Here is a 14,619-nt window from a genome sequence, read left to right on the forward strand (position 1 = left end):
GAAACGCCAGCTTCCCTGCTCCTCTGATGCTGCTTGGCCTGCTGTGTTCATCCAGCTCTACACCTTGTTATCTCTAATGTAAAAAGGAAACCCTATTCGTTCAGTGTTTATATGGGCTATATTGTGGTCAAAAGCAGTTATTTCTGTATTTTTTATCACAAATGCAAATGAATGACTAAACAGCTGTCTGGATATGAATGGGATCGAAGGTTTTCAGGAAAGACACATGAAAAGTTCTTAAAGGAGCACAGTAGAAAAATATTTCTGTAATTATTGTTCAGCCATTGATTCATCAATTCATTGCCACTGTCCACCTGCTAAAAGGAAGTGAGAAAGAACTTGCACTCAATGTCTTTTCTTTGAAGCATCTCAAGTGCTTTAGAGTCAGTGAAATATTTTTGAAGTGTATCACTGCTGTAGTTTAAGAATAGTAGCTACTTTGGGCACACAGCTCCCATAAATAACAACGTAACAACAACCAGATGGTCTGTTTTTAATAATGTTGAGTGAAAAATAATTACTAGCCAGGACACTGGGGATTATTCATTTGATCATGTTCAAAACTGCCACTGGATTCTCTATATCGACTTGAGAGGGACACAGTTCTGAGTTTCATGTGAAGGACAGATCATTATTCCTCAATTCTTGGTTGAATTGTTTGAGAACTCATGGAGAAAATCATATGAGCTTTATTTTCAAAGAATGTAGTATGTTATGCAGAATGTACTCTAGAAGAAGTTGTAAATGGTTTGTTGAGACAATGGATTTGATATGATAGAATGAGTGACCTTTGTCCATTCTGTACTTTCTGTTCTTGCCAATTTAAAAAAAAATTATACTACACTTTCCATAACAGTTTTGTTGAAACCTTTGATGCACAAACTGATCAAAGAAGAACTAACTAAATTCATGATCCTTTTGGGTCTTTATTAAAAAAAAAAATTGATATTTTGATAACTTATACCCATGTTTCTTGAATAATTAAACAGCTCTTGAGAGTTTCTAGTGACAACAGGGAATGTGTGATTGTTCGCCACTGACTAAAGTTGTTATAAAAAGCATAGAAACAATGCCTGGGGCTTGCTTTGATTTGTGCCTCTATGTACTTATGTTGCCATCATTAATGCAAATGTAACTCATTATAGAATCACTCTGTGACACTTTGTCTATTTAAAACTCTGGAATTTAAAGTGTACTTCCTCCTCTTATTCTTCTACAAGGTAGTACTTTGGGCTGATCATAAAGTTCAATATATAAAAAAACAATCTACTGCCATAGAATGGACTCCTTTGGCCTTTTTAACACTGTTGTAGTTTATGGTAGTATCAACAACAAATTTTAATATCATTCCTTCAGTTTCTTAGTTCAGATTATTTATAAACACCGAAATGTGAACAGTCCCACAAAACTTGCGTTGGAACAACACGTGGAAGAATTAATAACCTTTTACCCTTGACCTTTGTCCTTCACCCACCTCTATCAATGCAACCACAATTCCCTTTGTGTACATGCTATTGTAATGAGATTTTTCTGTATTTTTAGAGATGTTCCCTTTTGAATTTGACATTGACATCTGACCTTTGCCTTTTTAAATTCATTTGTTAGAAATGGGAATTGCTGCCTAAATCCCAGTTATTCTTGAGAAGATTGTGATGAGTTGTCTTGAATCACTGAAGCCTATGTGGTATAAGTGCACCCTCAGTATAAGGAGGGAGTTCCAGGAATTTGATTCACAGCAAGTTAGGATGGCATATGTCTTGGAGGGGGACTTGCAGGTGATGTTCCTATGTATCTGCTGCCCATGTTCTTCTATATGACGGAGGTTACGGGGTTGGAAGGCACTGTCTGAGGAGCCTTGATGAATTGTTGCAGCACATTTTTTTGAGATAGTTCGCACAGCTGCCACTGGCATCAGTGGCAGAAGGACTGAATGATGAAGGTGTGAGATGGGGTGCCAGTCAAACAGGCTGCTTTGTCCTGTACGGTGTCATGTTTTTTGAGGGTTGTTGGAGTTGTACATTTCCTGACAGATTTGGAGTATTCATCTCTCTCTTGACTTCCACCTTATAGATGGTAGACAGACTTTGAGGAGTCAGGAGGTGATTTACTCACTGTATCATTCTGAACCTTTGACGTGCTATTGTGGTTATGGCTAGTCCAGTTCAGTTTTTGAGTCAGGATATTGACAGTGGGAGAACCAGCAATAGTATTGCCATTCAATGTCAAGTGTGATGGTTGGATTCTCTCTTGTTGGAGATGATCATTCCCTGCCACTTTCTAGGGGTTAACTGTTATTTGCCATTTATTATCCCAAGTGAGACTGTTCTTTAGGTCTTGTTGTGTTTAGACACTGACTTTCTCAGTACCGGAGGAGTTATAAATTGTGCTGAACATCGTGCAATCATCAATTAAAATCCCTGCCTTATGAAGGATGGAAGGTCATTGAAAAAGCTGAAAATGGTTGGGCCAAGATGCTACAAATTTGATTAATTCTTTGGAAGAGGTGACCAAGAAGATAGATGAAAACAGACCAGTAGACATTGTCTACATGGACTTTAGCAAGGCCTTCGACAAGGTCTGCACACCGAACTGGTTAATAAGTTTAGATCATATGGAATCCAAGGAAAGCAAGCCAGATGGAATCGAAATTGGCTTGATGGTAGGAGACCGTGGGTGGTGATCAAGGGTTGTTGTTTGGACTGGAGGCCTGTGATCAGCTGTGTCCCATGAGGATTGGTGCTGAGTCCACCATTGCTAATCGTTTGTATAAACGAATTGTATGAGAATATAAGAGGCATGTTTAGTAAGTTTGCGGATGACACAAATATTGGTGGTATAGTGGACAGTGAAGAAGGTTATCTAAGAGTACAAAGGGATCATGAACAATTGGGCCAATGACATTTAGATAAATGCGAAGTGTTGTATTTTGGTAAGACAAAGTGGGGCAGGGCTTGCACTGTTAGCACCCTGGGGAGTGTTGTCAAATGGAGAGACCTAAGGGTGCAGGTACATAGTTCCTTGAAAGTGATATCACAGGTAGACAGGGTTGTGAAGAAGGCATGTGACATGCTTGCCTTCATTGATAAGAACAATGATTCGAGGAGTTGGGACATCATGTTACAGCTGTAAAAGACTTTGGTGAGGCCACATTTGGAGAATTGCACACAGTTCTGGTTGCCCTCATAGGGGAAGGCTGTTATTAAACTAGAAAAGGTGCAAAATGGCTTTATAAGGGGGGGGTTCAGAGACTGGAAGGTTTGAGTTGTAATGAGAGGCTGGATAGACTGGAACTTTTCTCCCTGGAGTGCAGGGGACTGAGGGGGTGACCTCAGAGATTCATAAAATCATGTGGAGCATATGGTGAATTGCCAAGGTCTTTTCTCCAGGGTAGGGGTCTCCAAAACTGGACAGCATAGGTTTAAGGTGAGAAGAGAAAGATTTAGAAGGGACCTGAGGGGCAACTTTTTGGGTGATGTGTATACAGAATGAACTGCCTGAGGAAGTGGTAGAGAGGGGTACTATTACAACATTTAAAAGACATTTGGACAGGTACGTGGATAGGAAAGGTTTAGAGGGACATAGGCCAAATGCAGGAATATGGAACTAGATCAGTTTAGGAAGTCTGTTTGGTATGAACAAGTTGGGCTGAAAGGCATGTTTCCGTACTGTGTGACTCCGTCAGAGGATCTCCTACAGTGAGTTGTGTGGTTGAGATGATTGATCTCCAGTCATCACATGCAAAGTACGACTCTAAACACACGGATCCTCTCCAATTCCTGTTAGTTCTATTTAAAAAATATTCTGTCTTTATTTCCTATCAAACAGAGTAATTGGTGCTTTTTAACATTATTTTCCAACCACCATTTACCCCATTCGTTTATCCTGTCCAAAATCTCATGAAGCCTCCTTGCTCTATGATCACAATTTGTGTTCCCCCGCCTCATTTGGTGTGATCAGCAATACTGGAAATATTACAATTGGTCCCCACGTCAAAATCACTTGTATAAGTTGTGAACAACTGTGGACTTGAAACTGATCCTTGCAGCATTCCAGTAGTAACAGCCTGCCATCCTGAGAATGATTTCATTTATTCCCATTCTCTGCTTTCTGTCTTTTAACCAGTTCTCACTCTGCACTAGTTTATTTCTCCCAATTCCATGCAGTCTGTTTTTACTAACCTCCATATCAAAAGCCTTCTGAAAATCCAAATGCATCAATCCACTGGTTCTCTGTTAACAATTCTATAATTCAAAACACTCCAACAGATTGTCAAACAGAATTTCCTTTTCTTAAATCCATCTGCTCAACTGGACATTCAGAAAAGAATGGTAAAATTATCACATCGTTTATAATAGATTTACACCTTTTCCCTACTATTAATGTCTGCACTTCCCCACGCTTCCTCCATTCTTAAGTAGTTTCCAGAACCATTCCAAAATCTATATGCCATTGTATTTACTAGCTCTCTAACTGCCACTTTTATCCCAGGGGATTTGTCAACCTTCAATTCAGTTAGTGTTTCAACTACAGTCTCCTGACTGATGTTATTTTCTTCTGCCATTGTTGTAGCCCATATGTAGGATAGCACTTTGTTCCCTTTAGAGAAGGGAAAAATTGTCGTAAAAAACCTATCCGAGTCCACTAATCGACACAAAGTCATCATCAGATGAGCTTTTAATTCCAGATTTATTAATTGAAGTCCAATTTCACCATCTTTTCTCCGGGTATTTGATCCTTGCTCCCAGGGCAATAGCCTAGGCCTGTGGATTATGAGTGAATTGACAATACCACCATATGCAACAAATGTATAAGAAAGCAAGCCAGCTCATCTTTCATTGTGAGGATGACCTGTACCTTTCAACTGATGCACTAAGAAACTGAGAATTTGGTCGTTCATTTACTTTTGTTTGGGAAATATTTTAGTTCACTAACATGATGGGAATGTAATATCAGTTTATCTGCAGGTGATCTGTAGAATAGGCAAAATATTTATACAGATGAGCAATGTGAACTGGTCCACATTCTAAACTGGACATATTTCAACTTGGCAGTTGCAATTATGGAAAGAATATTGATCCATTAAAACCTCTTGCTGTTCTGCTCAGAATGTGGTATGACCTGAGCTTTTTCATTGTTCTAATGCACGTTGCTTTTTGTTAGGTTCACATGGAGGTTTGAACATTGCTCAACAAACTGCCATCGCGACAGGAGAGTGGGGATTGCCAAACTCTAGTGGAAACGCAGGGCCCAATACTATGATCAGACCAGGCTCAGACTATAGTTCATCTATCCAAAGAACTATGGTGGGTAACTCCTCACTTGGAATGCAGATGCGGTCCAATGGACAAACTAGTGCGAGAGCATTGCTTCAGCAACAGATGATGGGATTGAGTAAGTTTTTCTACTCTCCCTTTCTTCCTACCTTTCAATTTAAAGTCTGTCAGAAATCAAAATATCACAATTCTCTGCTTTGATTGAAGAATAGGGTAAAGCTTATTGAGTTTAAGACTGACCTCTAAAGTCAGTTTGATTGCTCCATCACTCACTCCTATATCCTTTAATAACTGTGCACTTTTATAACAGTTCTATGATAAGAGCAGTTGGTTCACTCCTGTTTTCATTCTTAAGAATTACTGGATGGTGTTGTTGTTACAATGCAATTTTTCTATCCAAAGCAAATCTGTAAAATTATTTTTTGAATTTATAATTAACTAGGCTGAGGAATAGTTTGGGTTCAACCATACTCCATTAATCTGCCAATGCTTTCTGTGTAGTCTTAGACAGAAAGAATGGCTCCTTCTGGGGTTTTGGAAGGTGTTTATGAATGACTGAAGCATACATCAAAGAAAGCAAACATTGATGAGAGAATTTTAAAATGAGGACCAGGTCTAATATGGTCTTTGTCTGCCTTGATGACATGGGTCATGCTGTTGGAAATGACAGTGTGAATGCAAGACACAAAGAGAAGCAAAGAAGAAAAATTTCAGCCCTACCTGAACTGTTTTTAACCTGCTTCTATGAGTTTGAGCTGTATTGGTAGAGGCAGAGGAGCAGATCACAAATGCACTCTCTTGGCTGGAGATTTTTAGGCAAAATTCTGATTAAAAGTTTGCAACATATTTTGCTTTATCATAAGTGTTCTCTTATTACCTAGGACCTTCAGAAATGGATATGGGTCTTGGAGGTCCACAGTTTGCACAACAGCAAGGTCCAACCAATCCAGCTACATCATGGTCAGAGAGTGTTCTTCAGATGGACCAAGGTTCTTCAGGCAACCAGAGCAGGTTAGCTTGTCAGTTATACTGAAAAAATGGTTGGTTGTCCTATTTAAGTTTATAACGCTGATTCATATTTACATTGGAATGAGCTGGTCTTTTTTTTCATGGCTTCTTCACTTCAAGCGTTCCCAGGTCAGATATGGGATTTGGGGGTACTGTCTGGAACTGCCCAAATTTAATTCATGGTTGACAAAGTGTGATGCCACAATTTGGGTCCGTCCCAACACACTACACCAACCACCCCAAATTTTACCCATTTTGAGTAGATATTAAGGTAAAGAAGTACAAGTGTGGTTATGGCTGGTGTCAGATAGAAAATACAATTAAAAGCCAAGAGGAGTACAGAACGTTCAGAGTTACGGTGAAAAAGCATACTAAAGAAGCAAAGAGGAACTGAAAGAAAATACTATTACCTAACAGAAAGTGGTATCCCAAAGTCATCTACAGGAGTATAAATAGGACAGTAAAAGGTCTCGGAGAACCATCAGGCTGCTGCCTCATTAGAAAGGGAGGCCTGGAGGTGAATTTAACCTGAGGGTCACCACACTTCAAACGAGGGGTGAGGTTGAGAAGCTGGGACCTTTAATAAAAGATTGGTGAAAGGATGAATACGGCTGATTAGAGGTAATTTACAATGGAAGCAGGGCATACCTGCGATATTAAATCACGGCTTTCTATCTGTCTTTACCAAGAAAATAGTTGCTTCCCCAGCCGTGGTGACAGAATAGGAAACACTGTCACTAGAAGGGTTCAAAATTGATCAGGAGGAAATTTTGGTTAGACTCTGTCATACTTAAAGTTGACAAAGCGCTGAGATCAGATGAGATGAATCCAAGGATATTCGCAGAAACGCAGCTGTGTTAGTAATGCAGGAGGAGGTCATTTGGCACATTAGTTCTTCAAATGAGTGCAAATACCTACAGCCAATTTCCAGCTTTATCCCTACATCCTTGCATCTTATTTCTATCCACGTAATTGTCCAGTACCCTCCTGAATGCGTTAGGTGAACTAGGCTCCACCACACTACTTGTGCAGTCAAGACTGTATGTTTTTTTTTGTGAGTTGCTCTATATCTTTGCCCTCTTGGAGGGCAACTTAGAATCACTATGCTAACAGTTTTCTCTCCTTCCTTCTGTGGCAAGTTTCAAACATCCATTTAATGCTCCCCTCTGGTTGAATGACCGAAAGTGGAGCTAGGGAACTTCGCCTATGTTGTGGTGTCCTGAAGATCAGTGCTTCCCAAACTTTTTCCCACTGGAACCCCAATTTGGGGCTTGAAAATCATTGCAACTCCTTAGCAAGCAGCAGGGGTTCCCACTTTGTGAAGTTCTTCTGTAGCATAATAGTGTGTAATTGCAGTGTTTTCATTTTCAAAGTATCCTATGAAAGAAAGATAATTCCAGCAACTGAAACTACTTGTCGGCCTCTCAAGTACTAATTCCCACAGGAGTAGGCAATGAATTACTATTTGCTCTCAGAAAGAACCTATATAGACACAGTAGGTCAAAGTGGCTTTTTATTTTTATTCACTCATGGCATGTGGGAGTCTCTGCCTGGCCAGCATTTATTGTCTGTTCTGTAGCAAAAGTTTCTCTACTCTAAGTATCTGAGCTGCTGATGTGATAAAACTAGCAAAACTGACCTCAGTGATTCATTAATGGCCAAAGGGATTGAAGATGCTGTTCAAAGTCTCTGGATTCGTATGTAATAAATTAACCATGTATGCTATTCCCTACTTCTCCATCTTAATTAATGATTGTTATGAATCTCTTCTGTTTGTACCTGCAATAATGCATTTGGCTGGTAATATGATCTGTTACAGGCAGCCATTTGGGAACTCCCTGGATGATCTTCTTTGCCCTCCCACTACTGCAGAGGCTCAGAATGATGAGAAAGCTCTACTGGATCAATTAGACACACTGCTGAGTAATGCAGATGAAATAGGCCTGGAAGAAATTGACAGGGCATTAGGAATTCCAGATCTTATCAGTCAGGTATCAGAATCAAACCCTTGTTTTGTATTTTTCTTTTATTGCCTTGATACTGTTTTGGTAAGAGATATGAGAACTGGGGAATGGTAAATACTAGTTTGTACACCCTGCTGCCATTGAACAGTCTTATTGTTGGGTACTTCATGACTAGATGCAGATTGCACCCATCAATGTAGTAACCTCGTCCCAGAAAAGCAACTCAGTGGCACAATTCACTGACATTGCAAAATTAGAGAGAAATTCTGGTGAATCTATCTTTTTGGTAGCATGTGTTGTTATGCAAAGCAGTAAATTGTAAAAATAAATTAGCAAGTAGTTGGAGCTTCCCAATCTCTGTTAAGTGATCAGTGGATTAGATTGCCTTCATGTTTTTTTTGAAAAAAAAAGCTTTCTTAACTTTAGAGATGCTGTTTTGGCAAGTGATGCGGGACAAAATATGAATGTATTTACTCCCTCAAAATGGCCTCATTTTATCAAAGTTATCAATGTCGTGGAGAAGTATATTTGAAAATGTGGCTGACCAAACTTGCTATAAGGTGCCGGATCTTGTCCTGTCTGTGAAAAGTGCTGTGCATCTTTGTTTATTGTATCAGAGTGCACAAAAAAATTCTGACAATGACATTTACTCTACTTAAATGCTCCCCAAAAAATTAAGATTGCAATGGAGAAATTGGAAGATTTGCTACTGTATTCAGTTAGAGATTGTGGGAAGAGGTTGGACTTCATTTTGCCAGTTCCTATACTCAGAAAATGGGAGCCAGATATAGCCAAATTGTGGAACTGTGTCTCATGTTCAGGGGAAAGGTAAATGCATCTAATGCTATATTGACTCTAGTGAAATTTGGAGATTTTTTTTGCCAAATCTCTTCATTAGATCTCGAGGTTCTTTAAATAAAAGATAGCTGTCTTCCATAAGATCCATTCTCCAAAATTGTTTTGAAATTAGAGGATACTTGCACTGCACATCATCCATCTAGTTTTAAAGGCTGCTTACTGTCAACCTGTTTGCTCTCTTCTTAAGATTAACTTGACAGTCATTATCAATAGGCAGGTTTGTTAATCTTACTCTAAACGTGAGCTGCAAACTGCACCAGGATGCCCATATAATAGGGCCATTGGTCTAATTTCAGGGCATCCTTAAGGAAAGGGTTACATTGCTCCTCCTGTTTCGTGCCGTAGGTTGAGAATTAACCAATTTCTCATCTTTGGTTTCTATGAAAATGGCTAACTAAACCAAGTCAATTAAATCGTTCCTTTTATTTGTCCTGTAAAGTTTTCTTTAGCATTCTTTTTGCAAACTGTCAAATGTTCATGTGAAGGCCGTTTTAAGTCAGCCAAGAAGTTTCACTGTTGCATTCCAGTTTTGGATATAACTTCTACTTCATACGTGAAAGTTTGTGAAAAGAAAGATTAGGAGGAACTGGGTCTACAGACCTGGGATAGTGGCAGTAATAACAACTTGAAATAAAGAAAGTGAACTTGTTAAAGAAAGTAGAGATGAGCATTTTCAATATTTTGTTAAAGCTTTACAGAATGAATTGGATTAACCCTAATTATTTTTGCTGCCTAGGCTCAACCTCTTGAGACACACTCTGAACTGTTTTCAGGCCAGGACTCAACCATGATGTTAGAACAAAAAGCTATTTATGGTCAATCATTTCCATCACAGCCTGGCCCAGTGCAGGGATGCTATCCGCCCATGCAGGGCCAGCAACCAGGCTTTAACCCCATGATGAATCAAATGGGTCAGCAAGGCAGCTTCCCTCTTCCCAACATTCATGCTAGAGCAAACTTTGCCCGGCATCGCATGATGAATGCTTCTGCTCCCATGCAACTTAGAATTCAACTTCAACAAAGATTACAAGGACAACAGCAGGTAAGTGCAGCTTGCATGGTGAGTTATTTTATTAATTTGAAAATGTACTGTTTTTATTTGAACTTTTCCAAAGTGTAAGTATGAATGTATAAATGGAAGGAACAGGCTGAATGTTTGCATGCCAGATGTATTGGCAATGTGTTTGAATCAGAATTAAAAAGGCATTTAAATTTGTGTTTTGAAGCTTATGAATCCAAACCGTCAGTCCCTTGGAGTCAAACTAGAAAATCCAAGTACAGTCAATCCAGCTCTCCGACCAGGCATACCACAACAAATGCTAGCGCAGGTAAGTGGCCACTGCTTATCTTGTACTTTTGATATATTTATTTGGTGTAAGAAGGTTTTGAAGGGTTAGAATGTGTGACATCATCCATTGCGAGTCTTCGATGGAGACAGACCTATCTCAAGAACCTTGCGTTTTATAGTTGATAGTTGGTGACAAAATAACTAATGTTTAAAATACAGAAGCCTCAGCATTTTTACTAGTTAGATGAGACTACTTAACTTAGAACAATTTCTGTGTTAAATGCATTAAAATGATTTTCCTGTATAGGCCAGATTTTTGAGCTGTAGTGTTGTGTAACTCATAAGTCCTCATGAAGTGTGGATTCGTTTTCCTTGAGTTCAGAATGCATAATATATATTCTGTCTGAGGTTGGGATATAATGAATTTGCTGAATAAATTTCTAATGACTGCTAACCAAAGCTTTATCTTTTTGATGTGCACTTGTTGACATATGTGAATCCTTTTAATGTTTTTACATTGCTGCCTATGTGCAGTAATTTAAAAGGGCTGATCTAAGCACATGCTACATATGGACTTCTGGGTTGCTTAGCAATCACAAAGCAAAAGAGAACATTGCTTCTAACCTACCTTAAGTAATTACTGCAACCTTATTACACATTTCCGTCTTCTTGCTTTTCATGAAGAACAAGATTAGTTTTGGATCCAAAAAGTATAATTTCCAGTCACTTGATATCATTGCTAAACAGGAGACATGAGAATCTTGGGGAGATGGTGAAGATTACAGCAATTACAAAAGTATAATGACACCAGTGTATACAGCAAATGAAGCAGTTATTTCTCTTCTTCAAAGGCTGGAAGAACTTATTCTGTTATTGGAGTGTATTTTAGTGAGTGCAGTCACTTTGTTTTAAGCAAATATCTCTGGGCAGCTTCATTAGCCCACAATATTAATATTATTGTTGTACCATGCAAAAGCCAATCCAGACAGTCCCAGAGTCATCTAATCTGGCCTTGCGAGAACTAAATTTGGATCAGTTATAGAATGCTTTTTTTCTTGGAGTTTGTCTTTAGTAATGATTACTGTTGAAATCATTCAATACTTGGCATAATTTAAGTTGAAACGTAAATCAATTGATCACGTTCCAATCCTAATTAATTGTCTGTAGATGATTGTGGGCTGTTTGTCTTCTGTACTCATTTGTAGGGTTTTCTCAATGCACAGATGGTGGCCCAGCGGCAGCGAGAGTACCGGAGCCAACAACTTCGCCAAAAGCAGATAATGCACCGAGCCATGCTTATGCGACAGCAGCAACAACAGGGCTTCAGTCCTCCACCTAATGTAACGGCTCCCACAGGCATGGAAGGTTCTATGGGAGTTCCTCAGATAACCCCTGCATCACCACAGCAATTCACGTACCCTCCAAATTATGGTATAAAATTCAAGATTGCAAAGTTTTCTAATTTTATTTTGCCTTTCAAAAGTACTTTATCTCAAAAACTTTTGTCACCTGTCCTCCTCCTTGTCATCCTCCTCCTCCAAATGTATCTGACAACTATGTTTGATACGTCACTGTTGGATGTTCCAGTATCAAAATACCTACAGAATGATGAACATATGGGGAAAACAAAATAATTTAGACTCTGGTGGTTGAGTTACACCAAATTCTGAAAGTGATTCTTGTGGAGTTTATCTGCCACTGAAACCCATGCCTTTGTTACCCCCATACCCGATAATTATAATGTTCTGTGGCTTGGCTTGCACCCTAATCCTCCAAAAGAACTCATCTATAGTTCTGCACACATCATAACTTAGAATGTGTATCATTTCCCTGACATCCCATGCCTGCTGACCTACATTGGCTCCTGTTCATCAACACTTGGAATTTTAAATTCCAAGCCTCGTGCTCAAATCCCTTCATAGCCTCGCCCTCTGTCTCTGCAACCTCCTCCATCACTTTAATCTTCTGTGATCTCTGTGATACTCCTCTAAATCTATCCCCTGACATGCCTGTTAACTCTGTTAGAGGCTGTGTTTATTGCTGTCGAGATCATAACATTTAGAATTCATTAAATGCCTCATTACCTTCCCATTATACCTTTTTAAGTTGCTCCTTGTAACCTGCTTTGTTGACCAGGTTTTTGGTCATTTGTCTTGACATCTCTGTAACTCAGTTCCAAATTTTGTCTGACAGCACTGTGAAGTGCCTTGAAATACTTTGCTACATTAAATATTTTGCACAGTAGAGGTGCAGGTTGTTGTTGAAGTCTGCCCTATTCTTGAGCAATTTAAGTTTTGTTGGTATCATGTCTTCTGTGCTTAATTTCATTGCATATGTTTTAATCTGCATTCAAAAATTCATTATCTTAATACTGATCTAAACATTCTCTACTCATTTTAAATTTTCCACTGGTCTTCCACTATTTCAGGTTTAATTTTACTTTCTCAAGTGGTTTTACCTTCTTTTGGCTGAAAATCTGTTGAGTTGAACAATGGTTTCATTTCTCCTTCTCTGACATCTCTTCAGTTGCTTCATTGTTTGATTAGTTTAACTTCATTTTTCTCAGTTTCCTCAATACATATTCTCTGTTGCTATTCTTGTATCTTGGCCTTTTTGACCATGTTTCAGTAAATAAGAACTTTGTAACATTTAATCTCCAACTAAGAGCTTCAGACATGCCTGGAGTGGGATTTTTGAAATATGCCAATATGCTACTTGGTAAATTGTGGGCAATGTAATTTTTATTTTCACATGACCTGAGATCTAGCAATGACCTTCAGCCATACAGATGACCAAACCAAGAGATGAGATACTGCAGCTAGCTTCAGCATTTTCAAGGGGGGAAAAATCCACCTGGCTCCTCATTAGTGATCAATATCCATTAATCTTTCGCTGCACGAAGTGCTTGTGCGGACATATGGGAAAGACTGAAGCATCTCAGAGGTGATCTCCATCTCAACCTGGGCACATTCAATTAGCGTGTTAACTTTTATTGTCAAGGCAAGCACAAGAAGAGTCTTCCTGTGAACAAGATATAGGAGGGCCACCATTGCCTGAGATCTTTATTTCAGTAAGTCCAAGATTGGGAAAGGCTTCAGAAAAAAGGGAAAACTGCCAGTTTCATTCTATTAATACATTGATATATCCTTGTCATGGGAGTGCTTTTACATAGTGGATGGATAAATTTATGTAAATACTGAAAATTTGACATTATTTGGTTTTGGTGGTTGATCCTTCATTAGTTGAGAATTAACTCTTGTTCTTTTTATTCAGCGATGAATCAACAACCTGACCCAACTTTTGGCAGGGCTCCTAGCCCCCATAATGCACTCATTTCAAGAATGGGGCCTTCACAGAATGCAATGATGCAGCACCCTCAGGCAGCTTCTGTCTACCAAGCAACCACTGACATGAAGGGATGGTCCACAGGAAGCATGGGTGGAAATAGGTATGCTACAATGAAGCCGTTATTAATTCATACATGTGAGCTCTGAGGAGCCATAAATCTTTACCGCCTTGTAAAGAGATATCATTGAGAGCTTTATAGCTGCCGTGTTGGTTCCAACCATTTAATATATAGTTTATAGTAAAAACAAACAGCAGCTCTGGCAGCATCTGCAGAATGAAAAAGAGAGTTAACATTTCAAGTCCAATATGATTCTTACTTGGAACATATATTTATAATATTTAATACAGTATATCTACATTGCCTGCCTGGAATGTGCTCGCTTCTCTTTGTATATGTTGTAAAACTTTTCTCTCAGCAACTATATTTTAAGCATTCAGATATTTTATATGTGAGAGTGGCAATGTCTTTATTCTACTTTGTTTAAATTTATGGCAGCAATAAATGCACATGCCTCAAAGGATTCTTTAACCATGCATTAAGACTAGTTTGAGTTTCATACTGCTGTTTTTCTTTTGTTTCACTCTTCTTCCCCACAGAGTTGGGTTGAGCCCTGACTTGAAATGTACTTTGCAACTTAAGAGTCACTGCGAAGCACAAACCATGTTGTACTGTTACCACATGTAATTTGAGCACATCCTGACAGTTATAGAGTAGAGATAGTAAAATTAGATCAATATATTTGAGAAATGCTCAAATAATAAGCTATGAAGGACAGATATCAGTAATTATTTCTTTACGTAGATGCACAAAAGCTGGAACAGTAGCTAATACTGACATATTGAACTACCTCAGAAATTCCTAGTTGTAATGGGAAGAGAG

At 38.8% G+C, this 14,619-nt stretch overlaps 1 protein-coding gene across 1 annotated transcript in view; it reads left to right on the forward strand.

Moving 5' to 3' along the window:
* The window catches only part of ncoa3 (nuclear receptor coactivator 3), an 80,449-nt gene extending 66,564 nt beyond the window's left edge, over positions 1 to 13,885 (forward strand). Inside the window, exons 13-19 of the mRNA XM_048608542.1 lie at positions 5,161 to 5,391; positions 6,155 to 6,284; positions 8,101 to 8,272; positions 9,840 to 10,145; positions 10,330 to 10,431; positions 11,597 to 11,822; positions 13,665 to 13,885. Of these exons, the coding sequence (XP_048464499.1) occupies positions 5,161 to 5,391; positions 6,155 to 6,284; positions 8,101 to 8,272; positions 9,840 to 10,145; positions 10,330 to 10,431; positions 11,597 to 11,822; positions 13,665 to 13,885 (1,388 nt within the window). The remainder of the gene's footprint in view (positions 1 to 5,160; positions 5,392 to 6,154; positions 6,285 to 8,100; positions 8,273 to 9,839; positions 10,146 to 10,329; positions 10,432 to 11,596; positions 11,823 to 13,664) is intronic.
* Positions 13,886 to 14,619: the final 734 nt, after the last annotated feature.

The sequence above is a fragment of the Rhincodon typus genome, chromosome 19, assembly GCF_021869965.1.
Source record: "Rhincodon typus isolate 14 chromosome 19, sRhiTyp1.1, whole genome shotgun sequence".
NCBI lineage: Eukaryota > Metazoa > Chordata > Chondrichthyes > Orectolobiformes > Rhincodontidae > Rhincodon > Rhincodon typus.